We start from the raw sequence: 15,682 nt of genomic DNA, 5'->3' as shown, positions 1-15,682 counted from the left end.
TAAGGCCTCGTTTCATTTTTTCTCCACCGTTTAGGCTTTGTTTCTCCTTTAGCGCTCGTGTAGCGATTTTGAAGGTGTGCCAAAGAAACTAGGACTTTTGCTCAGTTTTGAACTGAGGCTTTTCTTCACACCAATATTTCCCGTAAGAGCAGGTGTGGCCTTGGCGGTTTTATCCCGTCAAGGACTTACATTGCTAGGGGCCCAATGGCCATATGAGTTTACCCAGACTTACGCCTAGTTTGTGTTCTCGCCCATATTTCGGGGAGGCCTCGTATTCCCAGATTTCGGGGAGACTAAGGGAATAAAGGACCCACCCCATTTTGGGGATAAGTCGCTTTCCCGCACACATAGCCAACGAGAGGTCAGCGCTTCACGCCGGACTTTCCCGGGGTAATTCCCAGACATCAAGGTCGTGTTGGGATTGCCACCTTCGGGGAATTTTTCCCACCAAGCGAACGTGGCATGTTAGTTGAGTTGCTATTTGGATAGCCCCGGTTCGCGCCGGCCTTTCCCGGAGCAATCCCCAGACATCAAGGTCGTGTTGGGATTGCCACCTCCGGGGAATTTTTCCCACCGGGCGACCGCATCTTTTGAGTTAGGAGTATTGCCGGTGAATATCCTTTTGTATTTCATTTGTAAAAGATTTTTTTTTGGTACATTGAGGGATGCCTCATTAAAAAACTCCCGAGATGGAGAAAAAGAGTGCATCTTTATTTTTTTGTCCTATTCCTTCTGATATTCCTTCCAATGTTGTTCCTTGGCTGCATCCTCGCCCCGGTTGCCAAGCCGTCAAGTCAAAGTATTATGCCCAGCACCTCGCCCTTCGTGCCTGACGTACTCGCCACCCACTCCCTGCTATTGTAGAGTTGCCTTTCTCGCCAGCTTGCCTCTAATTCACTCTCTTGTTCGTTCCACTTGGCTTTTTTGTTCTCGAGAGTCATTGTTCTGGCCGATTTCCCTTGCTTCACCTTAGCCTTTCCCTTGTTCTTGTTGCGATATGTCGGGCCTCTCTTTCCCGCCTTCTGCTTTCCCTGGGCCCGCCCAAACACTTCATTTCCCTTTTGCTCGTAACCTTGGCGCCGAAGAATTTCTGGGTCCATTTCCTGGCTTATCGCCGTTTTCCATTCCTGCTCGTTCGGTCCCTTGCTCGAAAGAGTTGGTGTCCTGAACCGCGGAAGTTCCCATAGTGTCGCATCTTTCGAACTCCAACTGAAGAGGTCGAAATTGTCCTCTACCCACTTCTCCAATCGCCGCTCCTGCCCTGGCGTGAGCCTAGGCTCGATCGCCAGCACCCCCTACTAAACTTATACCTTTCCAAGTCGTCAATAATTCCTGCCCAACGTTCCTTTGCCCGGATATCTGTGAATTGCCTGTTTCGCCCTGCCTTACCTTCTTGCTTAACCTGGCTCCGACTGTCCCGTTGTCTCTTCTCCTTCCTGTCGAGGGTCTGTTCTGTCTCCTGCTTCTGCCCACTCAACCTGTCTTGTTTGCTTTCTAAAATCTCCACCTCGTGGCACCGGTGTCCCTCTCCAGCTCCTTTCTTTCCGTACATGCTGAGGCAGTTGTTGTAGCACTCTCTTGCCCTTCTCTGGTCCACCACGATCTTCCCCACTCTTCCGCACATCAAGGGGTATTTCACCGCCAAGTGTGCTGTTGAAATCACTGCGCAAAGGCGGTTGAGTGTGTTTCTCCCAATGATGACGTTATATGAAGCCACAACCTGCAACACCAAGTACCTCACACGAAGAAGTTTGGCATTCTCATCGACACCAAAGATTGTGTCCAAATCGATATACCCTCGTACCCATACGTGCTCGCCCGAGAAACCTACCAATGTCCCTGTGTAAGGCATCAGATCTTTATCCGTCAATCCTAGCTGGTCAAACGCATCCCCATAGATGATATCAGCGGAGCTTCCCTGATCCAGAAGAACTCCCCGCACATTGAAGCTGTTTATCCTTATCATGACAACCACGAGATCATCCTTGTGCGTCTTTATTCCTTCAAAATCCGCCGACGATATCACGATATCTGGATGTTGGAAACCAAAACGGGTATCATACTGCTATACCGACGTTACTGCCCTGACATGTCTTCTCCTCGCCGAAGCTGTTTCTCCGCCTCCACCGAAACCACCTGCAATCGTATTTATCGTCCCAACCGGCGGCTCAAGGTCCTTATTGAAGGTTTCCTCCGCCCCATTTTCCGTGTGGCCGGTGTTTCCTTTTTGTCGGCGCTTGGGGTACGGCGGTGATCCTCCCGTTTACGATCAGCTTGTTGGCGAGACCCATTATACCGGTTCCCTCGTTGCCGCTCCCCGCTCCAGCGATCATCACGGTCACCCAGCTGTGACCGCCCCGCTCGGATGAGCTTCTCAATTTCATTCTTCAGAGTAAAACAGTCCCCAATGTCATGTCCCGCCGAGCGGTGATACTCGCACCACTTGGTCTTATCTAACATCGCCCGGGGCGAGCCTGTTTCTTTCTTGCCTTCCTCCACTGCTTGTGTCGCCTTAACCTCACGCAGCAGCTCCGTCAAATGCGCACTCAAACTTTTCCCTGACTCCTCTCGCCGACGAGAGTCTACTTGTTGCCAGGGTCGGCGACGCTCGGAATTCTCCTTATTGGGGTACAATGGTTCTCTCGGCGCTTTTTCATTCGTACGCATCTTTCTGTCTCGTCTCTTGCTCCCTTCCGCTTTCTCTGTGCTCGGCTTATCCTCTGGCGATGCATCCCTCTGATCGCCATCTTTCTCTACCTTCGTACGCCTTCGCTTAAAAGCATCGTCCTCCTCGTCAAGTATATAAGTGTTTGCTCTCGCCTGAACCTCAGCCATTGATCGGGCCGGCTTGCGACTCAACTTGCTATTTAGCATCCCAGGTTGCAATCCGTTCTTGAAGGCACGAGCACAGGCATTCGGCTCTGACTCCTCTATTTTTACCGACGCGGCGCCGAACCGTTTCACATACTGCTTCAGAGTCTCGCCCTCAGACTGGCGCACATTGTACAAGTCCTCAATCGTCACTTGTTTGGTTTTACTTGCCGAGAACTGGACTAAGAACTTGGATGAGAAGTCACGGAAATTCGTGATTGATCCTCGGGGCAGTATTGTGAACCATGCCATGACAGTGCCTTTGAACGTAGCCGGAAACATCCTGCACTTTACAGCATCGGAAGCGGCACTGATCACCATCTTCGTGTTAAAGTATAGCAGGTGTTCCTTGGGATCAACCTTCCCGTTGTACGTCTCAAGGACAATATTCTTCATATTATCTGGAATCGCAACTTCCCTTACAGCCGCCGAAAACGGCTCAAACACAGCTACGGCCTTGGCCTCGCGCTCCCCCTCGTCCTGCTGTTCGACGCGATAGTACTCCAGTTGCTCCTACAAATAATCGTTTCACTGGCGGATGTCATCAACACTACGAATCAAGCGTCTCCAATCTTGACTGGAGATCGGTGCCTGAGTCTCCTCTCCCGAGTCCGGAGGTGAATGCTCCGGCGTCCTCTGCTGCTCCGGCGAAGTAGGTGGAGAAGGCAATGGAGGCGTCGGAGAAGGAGGAGGCGGAGGCGGAGGCGGTGGCGGAGGAGGAGAAGTTAATTGGTCGCGGTCTACCTCTCACGCGACGCGGCGGCGAAACGCGTCGTCGCTCTCGATCCTCATCACGTCGTCTACGACGCGTTTCCATCTGCTTCGGTAGTGAGGCAAAGAATTCAAACAAACAATCTTGAAAACTGAAGAAAATTGCACAGAAAATCGAGCTTCACGCAACTGAATCACGATCCACGTAGTCCGGGAATCAAAATCTACCGATCCCCACAGACGGCGCCAAATGTTCTATCCTGAGAACATTGAATGGGGTAGAGTGCCCAAAGTGTGAGAAAAGTGATACGAGTGTTTTAGAGAGAGAAGTTCTAACCGCTAGAGAGAGAGAATAACTGAATTTCAATCTGAATATTTCTCAAATGAGCTCAGAGTCCCTTACAATTGGTAATCATCCCCTATTTATAGGCGTGGAGTTGGGCTTGGCTCTTCTGATATGTCTTAATGGGCCATTTGGGCCTCGGGGAGAGAGGCTCAAGTCCCTGGCGCGCTCCCTGCCTAAGGTCAAATGCCTCTGGGCGAGGGACCCTGGGGTCTCGCCCAGTCCACTTTCAATTTTATTTTACCATTCTGATTCCTTCTCTTTTATTTAATTTCTTTTACGGTTATTTAAAATTTAAAATACTTTTTAACTTTAAATTTTTTTTTATAAGCTCTTTTTAACGTTAGACATTCTTTTTTTTAAACAACTTTAGAATATCTATCTATACTCATATTAAAACAAGAATACTTGAATATTTTATTCCCCTCCTCTCTATTTCCAATATCTTCAATTATAAAACGTAATTCCGTCCAAAAATATGCCACAATTATTTGTCTACTGTTACAACTTTAAATGATAGTATGGATATGCACATTCGAATAGTTATTTAGTTAATGAATGAAAAAACTAAATTTGAGTCTTATATTTTGGAAGAAAAACTAAATTTAGGGACATTACATGTTTAACTTTTTTAATAATTAAACAAAAAAATTTTAAAAATAAAACAAAAGGTACAACCAGTTATACATTTTCACAAAAATAAGAAAATATCTCACATATTTTTCCAAAATAAAAAAAGGATGTGTTGAAAATTTTATATTGTTACAAACATTTCAAAAAAAAAACTGAGGGACTTAATAAAACTGAATTGGAATTGGTTTTTGGTTCTTCAACACAAAATAACTTTTAGTCTTTTGCATTTCTTATTCCAATGCAATTAATGAGAACGAATAATGATTCATAGACATAGGAATAGTAGAAACACCCCAAACACCCCTTTTTCCTGCGGATTTGGCCAAATAATGATTTGATGTGAATAAGTTGTAAAGAAATATTGATTTTGGCTATGATCCAGGTGTCGGGAAACGATTTCTAACCTATCTTTTTTGTTGTTATACTCTGTAGTCAATTTTTGCTTAATTGTTGCAAAATGGTTACCCTGTTCATCTTCCCCTTTTCTAATAGGTTTATTTTCTTAGCAGGCTAGATTTCTCTAATCAACTCTTCATCCTTTTCTAAAAGCATATCGTTTTTGTTTGGACGTGTATTGGATATACTATTTTTGGGACTCCATTCATTGATGTATCATTGTTAATTTTGCATCTGATTTCTTATCACAAAAGTATGTTCTTTTCATATAACACTTTCTATTTTTGTATTTTGGAGAACTGTTTTGGTGTAATGGAAGGAGTGATTTTTATATAAATTATGTCGTTTATGAAGAAGTCTTATTTTCCTCTCTTAAGTCTTAATATGGAAAAACAATTTGGTGTTTATTATTTTGGTCAAATTTCTCGAACTCTAAGATAGGATTGGTGTCTTTGTGAGCATTGTGAACACCAAAATCCCATTCAAAGGAAATGGACAGAATATATTGGAGATGACATTCAATATTGCTTCTGCTGTCATGGTCCAAATATTTCAATTCAATAACATTTAATTTTATCAATGTTAAGTAAGCTAACCTCATTATTTTTCTCTAATCTCCAGTATGCTATTCCGCAGTGTTGGATTTTATTAAAATCAATGATTCTGAACAAGATGCAGGCCCGTATGCAGGAGGAGAGGAAATGAAATTTGTACAGCTATACCTGAGTTCTGTTGGGATCAGTAGTTTATTGGACATAAGTTTATTGAGCAAGCATATCTCTTAAATAAACTCATGGGATTGATTATAAAATAAAGTAATAGTTGGAAGCTTTAGAAATTGGAATTTGCCTATATCTTTCCTTTTTATGAGGTCATTGTTTTTAGTTGACGTTGCTACTGAGGTTCTTGCTCAATTCATTAGAAGTTTTAGTTGTTATTTGTAATTTCATCATAATATTCCCTTGAAGCATTCATCATTCTCACTACAACTCTGCTGCTATTTTGTTGCACACTATTAGGTCAGGTTTCTCCAAAGTTGTTCTCTTATTTAGAATTGGTACAATCATCATTCCTTCATTCAATTTAGTAGGCTTAATGTTAATTCACTGTTGTTGGTAGGGAGGATGTTAGATAATCTAGATTCCTCCCAATCAGGACCATGGTGAGGAAAATAAAAACTTTAAGTTCTGCATTATTAGTTTTTTTTGTTGTCTTTGCAGTCCTTTAATGCATCTAATGTTGATGTATATTCTCTTTGTAGATTGCAATTCAAAAATAGCTCTCTTGATATGACTGTTCTGGTACAATAGAAAGCTGTGGAAAATGTTTTGAATCTGGCTGCATATCAAAAGATGGGCCCTCAAAAGATTTGTGTATATGATTCTATGCTTTGTTATTAAGCAAGGTGTCACCGTAAGCACGAGAACTACATGTTTTTAATTCTCTTTGACTATCTTTTTATCCAGCAGCAAAAAGAACAACTTCATGCTAAAGTCTAACTATTTTTTTTTATATCAAGGATGGCAAATTCATGCTTCTATTATAGAATCTCTTATAAGAAAGTTTGACTTCACTTTCATTTAATTCTTAACTTAGGTAGAAGATCTCATTTTCCCCCAATCTTTTACTCTATTCTATCTTTTCATTTCTCTCTGCAGGGATGATGTTTTTAAAGTCATCCATTAAAGATTGTCAAGAAGGAGAAAATCTGAAAGATATTTTGGTTATTGAAATTGGTTTTGTTTTTTGATGTATTTTGCTGATTCTTTGAGCCATGGTTTCCCTTTTAAGAACCTTGATTTAGTTTTTTTTTTATTTTTTTATTTCAAGTTGCTCTATGAGTTGGGTTCCTGGATGTAATGAATGTTTCAATGATATTATGTTCATCCTTTTGTTTGATGCAATGGTTCTTACTATATTTTAATGTTTGATTTATGTATCAATCTGTATTATTTCCATTATATATGTTTTTTTTAAGAGAGATATATTAAAATCAGTTCTTAAATAAACTTTTTAAAAAAACTGGTTTTTTGATATTTTAAATAAGTTGTATCAATTGAAAAAAGTGGAGAAACCTAACTTTGAATAAAGTCTAATTTGAAATAGTTGTGTTAACTCAGGAATTAAATTTTAATTCATTGGGGTTCTAATCTGGACTGGGCGAGACTCCAGGGACCCTCGCCCAGGAGCGCTAGTCCTGTACTGGGAGTGCGCCAAGGTCTTGGGCCTCTCCCACTGAGGCCCAACCGGCCCATTTAGATGGATTAAAGGCGCGGAAGCCTGACTCAGCCCCTATAAATAGGAGGGGAATACCAATTGTAAAGGACTCTTAGCTCATTTGAAGAATATTCAGATTGAAATTCAGTTACTCTCTCTCTCTCTCTCTAAGCAGTTAGAGCTTCTCTCTCTAAATCGTTCATACCGTTTCCCTCACACTTTGGGTACTCTACCCCTTTCGATGTTCTCAGGTTAGAACATTTGGCGCCGTCTGTGGGGAACGGTAGATTTCGATTCCCGGACTACGTGGATCGCGATTCAGTTACGTGAAACTCGATTTTCTGTGCGATTTTTCTCCAATTTTCAAGGTTTTCTGATTGCGTTTCTTTAATACATTGGCGAAGCTCGATGGAGGAACATGGACGATCACAAAAAGGAAGTGTGAAGAGTACAAGAATTCCGCTGCGGCACCGCGCGAACATGAGAAAGCACAAGAAAAGGGTGAGGTATTCAGTTTTCTTGTCGAGCGTCTCAAGCGGCGCGCAACCTCCGCCTCAGACACCGAATATTGGTAGCGGTTGGCAAGGGCTGATTTCCGATGTCGTTAACTGTTTGGAGCGACAAGATAAAGAGAGCCGAGCAGTAGACGCAACACCAACGCCTGGTGATTCATATGAAAGGAGTTACCGAGCATCTTTACGACAGCCAAAGTTTCCTTCCTTAAAAGGGAGATTGAAGGCGGAATGGTGCGCTTATCACCGAGCCTCCAGCCACGCTACCGAAGAATGCCACGCTTTACAACCGCGGTGGGGAAGTTAATAACAACAGGAAAAATTGCCAAAGCATGGGACAATGTGTCTTCAACGCCTAAGGAAGTAGGCACGATCGCCGGAGGGTTCGGTGGAGGAGGAGTCACTAGCGCGGCACGAAAGCGCTACGCTACAGGTTGGCATTAAACCCAGGAATAAATCCAGTGACCCAGACTCGCCGGAGAATGGGCGATGAAAAGGAAAAAGCAATCCAACAGGAGGCGAACAAGTTACTAGCTACAGACTTTATTCGAGAAATCAAATATCCTACCTGGCTGGCAAATGTAGTAATGGTAAAAAAACCGAACGGAAAATGGCGAATGTGCATGGACTATACAGACCTAAACAAGGCATGCCCTAAAGATTCCTACCCACTGCCAAGCATAGACAGGCTGGTAGACGGAGCTTCGGGGAATGAACTCCTTAGCTTGATGGACGCTTATTCACGATACCACCAGATCAAAATGCATCCTGCTGACGAAGACAAAACAACCTTCATGACCGCCAGAGTAAATTACTGTTATCAAACCATGCCTTTTGGATTGAAAAATGCGGGGGCGACGTACCAGCGATTGATGGATAGAGTGTTCGAGGGCCAAGTAGGAAGAAACATGGAGGTGTATGTCGACGATATGATCGTCAAATCAGTTTTGAGGGTGAACCATCATGAGGATTTAACAGAGGCTTTTGGTAGAATCTGAAAGCACAACATGAGACTTAATCCGGAGAAGTGTTCTTTCGGCATACAGGGGGGAAAGTTCTTAGGTTTCATGATTACGTCAAGGGGAATTGAGATTAATCCAGATAAGTGTAAGGCGATCCAGGAGATGAAAAGCCCGAGCAGCGTGAAGGAAGTGCAGTGATTGATGGGGCGGATTGCGGCCCTATCCCATTTTCTCCCTCACTCGGGCGATAAGTCAACCCCGTTCTTCAAATGTCTTAAGAAGAATGCAGCGTTCGAGTGGAGCTCGGAGTGCGAAGAAGCCTTCACCCGCCTTAAGGAGATGTTGTCAGCACCACCTGTTCTGTCAAAGCCAGCCCAAGGCCTTCCTTTGCACTTATACTTCTCCGTCAGCGATCACGCCATCAGCTCGGTGATCCTCCAGGAGGTAGACAGAGAGCAGAAAATCGTTTACTTTGTAAGTCATACACTCCAAGGCGCAGAAATCAGATATCAGAAGATAGAGAAGGCGGCGCTCGCCGTCCTCATCACCGCCAGGCGCCTAAGACCGTATTTCCAAAGCTTCCAGGTAAAAATAAGAACTGATCTTCCTTTGAGACAGGTGTTGCAGAAGCCAGATCTGTCGGGAACACTCGTCGCGTGGTCGGTAGAATTGTCAGAGTATGGTTTACAGTATGATAAAAGAGGGAAGGTCGGTGCATAGACTTTGGCTGATTTTGTGGTTGAATTAACGCCGGAAGAGGGCGAGAAGGTGAGCACGCAATGGATTCTGTTTGTCGATGGGTCGTCAAATGACAACGGAAGTGGAGCTGGGGTCACGCTGCAAGGACCAGGGGAGCTAGTGTTGGAGCAATCCCTCATATTCCAGTTCAAGGCTAGTAATAACCAGGCGGAATATGAGGCTCTGATTGCAGGGCTAAAGCTGGCGATCGAAGTACAAATCGACAGTTTGCTAATCATAACAGATTCATTGTTAGTGGCGAACCAAGTCAACAGGGAGTTTCAAGTAAAGGATCCGGCCTTGGTTAAGTATCTGGAGCGCGTACGGCTGCTCATGGGTCGTTTGCAAGAGGTTGTAGTTGAGTTTGTTCCACGAGCGCAAAATCAAAGGGCGGACGCCCTCGCGAAATTAGCGAGCACTCGAAAACCTGGAAACAATCGAAGCGTGATTCAGGAGACGCTCGCCAACCCCAGCATAGAGGGAGAGTTGGTTGGTGGCGTCGGTTGGTCACCGGGAGACTTGGATGGATCCCATCGTCGACATCCTGGCGGGGGAATCAAGCGATGTAGTGAAATACTCAAAGGCACAAAGGAGAGAAGCGGGGCACTACACATTACTGGATGGGATCCTCTTCCGGCGGGGATTTAGTTCGCCTCTCTTAAGATGTCTTGCGCCGGCGAAATACGAGGTTGTTATGACAGAAGTTCACGAGGGAGTCTGCGTTAGCCACATCGGAGGAAGGTCACTGGCGAGCAAAGTCCTCAGAGCGGGTTTTTACTGGCCCACAATAAGGAAAGACTGTGCGGAATTCGTAAAGAAATGTGAAAAGTGTCAAAAATTTGCGGACTTGCCCAGAGCCCCGCCAGAGCAATTGGCCACAATTAGCTCCCCTTGGCCCTTTGCCATGTGGGGGTTGACCTGGTCGGACCTTTCCCTACCGCCAGGTCACAAATGAAGTTCATCCTCGTGGCGGTGGACTACTTTACCAAGTGGGTGGAGGCTGAGCCCCTTTCGAGCATTACAGCGGCCAAAATCATAAGTTTTTACTAGAAAAGGATCGTGTGCCGGTTCGGGGTGCCGAGGGCGATCGTCTCAGAAAATGGAACGCAGTTTGCGAGTAATCAAACCAGAGAGTTCTGTGAGGAGATGGGTATTCAGAGGAGGTTTTCCTCGGTGGAACATCCACAAACTAACGGGCAAGCGAAATCGGCAAACAAAGTCATTTTGCGAGGTTTGAAGCGCCGGCTCTTAGAAGCAAAGGGGGCCTGGTTGGATGAGCTCTCGATTGTAATCTGGTCGTACAACACTACGCAACACTCAACTACGGGGGAAACTCCATTCAGGATGACTTATGGGGCGGACGCCATGCTTCCCGTGGAAATAGACAACAGTTCGTGGCGAACAGTGCCGGAGTTCGAGGGTGAGAATTCTTCAAACATGGCGGCAGAGCTAGATTTGCTATCAGAAACGCACGATGAGGCCCGCCTCAGGGAGGCTGCAATGAAGTAGCGAGCTGCAGCCAAATACGACTCAAAAGTACGGCCGAGGGAAATGCATAAGGGGGACTTGGTGCTTAAGAAGCGGACAGGGATCACCGGAAACAAGCTAAGCCCAATCTGGGAAGGACCTTACAGAATCTTGAGAGTTTTGGGAAAGGGACGATCCTGGAACGCAACAAGCTTAAAGTACTACTGCAGCTAATGAATCGATGGAGAGCTGGATTTGATGCAAGGGCAAGAAGCGCGCCTCACATAGGCTGAAGAGTTAAAAATAAAAATGACGAAGTATACTTTTGTACTCCATTTCAAGGAGTTATTGGCCAAAGTTCCTAAATGGTTAAAACAAAGACACGTTCTTGTTCTCCATCTCGGGAGTTTGTTGACTATCACGTCTGATTGAAAATACAAAAATTGTATCCAGCAATTTCAATCACACTGAATTGCGGCGAGAGATCGGTGGGAAAAATTCTCTGAAGGTGTCAATCCCAACACGACCTTGATGTCCGGGGATTGCTCCGGAAAAGCCGACGCAACTCGCCGTCACTCATCGACGATGTGTGCGGATAAGCTTCTTATCCCAATAACCTCCCCGAAATATGGGCGAGCATTCTTCAACTTGGCAAAAGTCTCGGGTAAACCCATATGACCATTGGGCCCTGAGCAATTGTAAGACCCCGCCTAATATGGCTAGTGGGGCCACACCTGCTCTTACGGGAAATACGTGTGTGCAAAACAAAAGCCTCGGTTCAAAAACTGAGCAAAAAGTCCTAGTTGAGCCCGGCACACCATCAATGTCGTCAGACGTAATTCAGAAATAAGGAAATCGTAAGGGCCCGAGAGAAGAAAATTAGAAAGCGCTCAAGCATGCATAAAAAATTTAAGGAAACTAAAATCGAATTAATTAACTTGAAGTAATAGGCAAATCAAACAAAGGAGTACTGACATTACAATAATCCAAATTAAGGAAGTTTCATATCTATTTGTCTTTTTCTTCTTGTTCCACAGCATCTCCAAGGTCAACACAAACGACCTCTGGGGGATCATCAAGGCCCTCCAGCTCGGCGGGGGTAATCTTCTTGAAAACTCCCATAGGGTCAAGGTTGATGTTAGGATGGAGGTGTTTGACTTGAGCTTTGGCGATCAGGAAACCGCGAATACGTTCATTGGCGACTGTGCGGGCAGCTTCCTTCCTTATTTTATCCTCCAAGGCGAGGGCCTGAGCATCCTTCTCCACCAAGAGCTTGCACTTGGACTCCAGTTCCAACTGGGCGTCGGCGAGCGTCTTGCTCCTGTCTTCCAATCTTCTACGCAAATCAGCAACTTCCTCGCCCTTAGCGGAAAGGTCCTTCTCTTGGGAAGCAACAATGGCTTCCTTGGAGCTGAGGTCTTTGCAGAGCTCTTCAACCTGGTCCTCAAGTCGTTTTTCTTTTTCATCCGCTGCAGCCTGGGCAAATTTTGCCTCTGTGAGGGCTTTCTGTATCTTCTTGTTTTTGTCCACCTCACAAGCCAGCTGGTTGGACAGAACAGGTCTCATTGGCCTGGAGATTGGCAGCACGCAGCTTCTCCACCTCCTGACGAAGCCCCGCGATCCTGGTGAGGGGTCGTGCCTGCCAGGCCACCTGAGCGAACAAACAACAGGCGCGGAGAAGGTTTTACACAGCCTCCTGAGCGACGTCCTGCGGGTTCTGGCTGGGAACCTCCCTCAGCTTCTCAAGATAGGGATGGGAGAGCAAGAAGGAAAAGGGGTCGGAAGTGGAATCGCGGGAAGGCTCTTTTGGACAGTTAGAGGAAGACCCTATTCTCCGTCTCCAACCTTTGAGGAAGTGGGGTTAGATGGATCAGGAGTCACACAGGCAAGAGAAGAGGGACGAACGGAGGATGGCGACAGCTGGGCCTCCGCCTGAGACAGTGGGTGTGACGCCCTGAGATGAGAAGGGCGAGGATTGATCGCCTTCTATGTGGAGGGACGCACCACACCCGAACAAGAGGTATTCCGAGACTGTGTAGGGATGGACTATACAGTTGAGGAGGGCATATATGATTTGATTGTACTACCCATAACAACAAGTTGCAACTTCTTTTCGGGAGCCCAACTGATAAGAACTCCATGGTTAAGTGTGCTTGCCTTGGAGCAATATCGTGATGGGTGACCTCCTGGGAAGTTTTCCCGGGAAGTGCGCGAGGGAGGACAAAGCGCACTGAAAAGACTCGTGTTGTTACCGTGAGGCCAGTCGTCAAGTCGGGATGTTACAGTGGGCGAGGTAAGTCCTCGGCCGAGGAAGTGTTCGCTTCCTCGCCTTGGTCAAGAATGGAGGAGTCGTGTGCACCGGCTGAAGCAGAGAGAGCGGGAGTAACTTTCCCTCCGCCCGCGGTATCCAGCTGAGAAGCTTGAGAGTCTGGCTCACTTAGTTTCTTCTTTTTTGAGGAGCCGTCGTCTGCCGGTGAGTCTGGCCTCTTCTCTCCGGCGCGAACAGGTGTAGGAGCTTTGACAATCCCAGAAAGAAAGGCCTCCATCAATTCAGTAGTAGAGAATTTCATTTTTCCTGACAAAAAGACAAAGAACAGTCATTAGAAATAAAAAGCTCAAAAGAAAAGAGAGAAGAGGGCGATGAAGGGAAAAAGAAGGAAACCTATTCGACGAAACAACTTAGATCCAGGAGAAACGCCAAGCAGTTCGGCGCAATTAAAAAGGGGAAGCTGGGATAAGAGCCCAAGAGAGAAACTTTCTCTTGAAGAAGAAGAAATTTTGGGGGAATCAGATAAGGGTTTAGGGCGCAGTGTCCAGTAAAATGGAAAGAGAGCTTTTCCTTTTCTCTCTGTAAACAACGAGGAATAAGCAGGGTGGACAACAACCCAGAAGTATCGGCGAGCCAAATAAGATTCAGAACTGACCTGATGAGGAATAAACCGCTCTCGGCCTGGCCGGGGAACCAGAATGACCCAGCCGTGGGTCCCCTGAGACTGAGGATCTATTCCAAAAAAGAAAGAGAAAAGGGCGGGGGAAGGCGCTACATCAACACTATGACAAAGGATCTCAAAGCACCGCAAATAGGTCCAGGAACAAGGATGAAGTTGGCACGGAGAAACGTTGATGTCACATAGCATTTGGGTGAGAAAAAGGCGAAAAAGGGGAGTTTAATGCCCAAATCGAGAAACAGGAACTCGTACACAAAGAAGAAGTGAGAATACTTGGGGTTGTTAAGTTCACGATGCTGCCAAGGGCGGTCCAACTCCTAGCATCCAGATTGGAATTAACATTTGTGAAATTATGTTATCAAATTAAGAAACAAAACGAGATATCATCGGATGAATGGACTAAAAAATTGCTAGAAATCAGAATAGAATGAACCTGGCTTGATAAATCATATTGTAATCATATATTTTAAAATAAAATTTCACCGATTTATAATCTTTCAAAATAAGACTTCTCTTGAAAATCAATATGCTGGTGTTATCTTTTGAACAAATTTAAAATTTTCAAAAAAGACCTAATTTCATACACCTAGTGCTATAAAACTCCTCAACTTCATAACAATTCACGCATGAAAAAAATTCTCTTCCATACTGTTGATTTTATCTTTTCCTTGCAATTACATATTTTTTGATCCATGACTTTGCAAAACTTTGTTGTTCTACACGATATGGGGAAGGTTTAATCTTACCTATTCTTTTATGAAATGGCTGGTCCTATCTCTTTTGTATTGGCTCAAATATAATTTTAGTTTTTGTTTTACTTTGCTTGATTTTGGCTTGGTTAGTGGATACGATGTCATGTGACTTAAACTTCTGAACGTCTGGACGTGGTACATTGTTGACCCTCTAGGAAACACTTTAGTGTTGAAGTTCGAAGTTCATGACGGTTTTGCTATAATAACCGATGGATTGGCTGGCCTCTGATCATTTTACAAATTCAGTTCCAATTGTTGGTTTTTTTTTTGCCAAATAAGAAAAGTCACCTTTAATATCTCTATTTATATTGAGACTTTAGACGAGATAAAGTACCACAGTTATCCTATTGTCACAAAACCTAAAAATCTTATGTTTGTTCGTGCTTCAGTTCCTTTTACTAACAATAGAGACATTCCTTCTATATCAAAAATTGGTAGCGGTCTTCGAGTTCTTATCATATATAAGAGGAAACTTCCTGTAATCATTGTGAGACTTTTGGCTTATGAGGCTTTCGGAGTCCAGGTCATAAGTTGGACTCTCTGCAGCTCAGACGACTGATGAAGCAAAAGAAATCAAAGAGTTTGCAGATTGGATTCTTAAAATTTAAAATGGTGATCACCCTGATTCAGGAGCAGGAGAGCATGATGTTCAAATCTCGCCAGATCTGCTCATCCCAATTAGTCCTAGCCCATTAATGCAAAATGAAAGACCTGCAATTCTTTCAAGATAGAGAAATATAGGCCCCTACACTTGAGGTTGTTGAAATGATAAACACTTACATGTTTGACATGATAGCTGCACCAGAACGTAAATATTTGAGCTCCGACTCTGTCTTACAATCTGATGTGGATTCTGAAATCCGAAGTGAGTGGTTTACCACATAACTTTTGAACGACACTAAAAGTTCAAGAATCCATAACCACAGACTATTATTGAAAGTTGGTACTCCAATCATGCTTTTGAGAAATATAGACCAAGCATCATATTTATGCAATGGAACTTGTAGGTTAATTGTGGAGGAACTTGGTGAACGTGTTATTGGTGCAACTGTTATCACGGGAACAAATGCTAATGACAAATTGCACATTTCAAGAATGGACTTAGTTCCTTCTAATTCCAAATTTCTAATTA

General features: G+C 44.5%; 1 protein-coding gene across 1 annotated transcript; it reads right to left on the bottom strand.

Annotated features, from left to right (window-relative positions):
* Nucleotides 1-1,231: 1,231 nt before the first annotated feature.
* LOC130717411 (uncharacterized) lies at nucleotides 1,232-3,267 on the bottom strand. Its single transcript, XM_057567630.1, has 2 exons — nucleotides 2,268-3,267; nucleotides 1,232-2,031 (listed from the first exon to the last, which is right to left on the bottom strand). The coding sequence occupies exons 1-2, from the start codon at nucleotides 3,265-3,267 to the stop codon at nucleotides 1,232-1,234; spliced, it is 1,800 nt and encodes a 599-aa protein (XP_057423613.1).
* Between the last annotated feature and the right edge of the window lie 12,415 nt (nucleotides 3,268-15,682).

Source organism: Lotus japonicus, chromosome 5, assembly GCF_012489685.1.
Source record: "Lotus japonicus ecotype B-129 chromosome 5, LjGifu_v1.2".
NCBI lineage: Eukaryota > Viridiplantae > Streptophyta > Magnoliopsida > Fabales > Fabaceae > Lotus > Lotus japonicus.
This window is presented reverse-complemented; position numbering and strand designations above follow the sequence as displayed.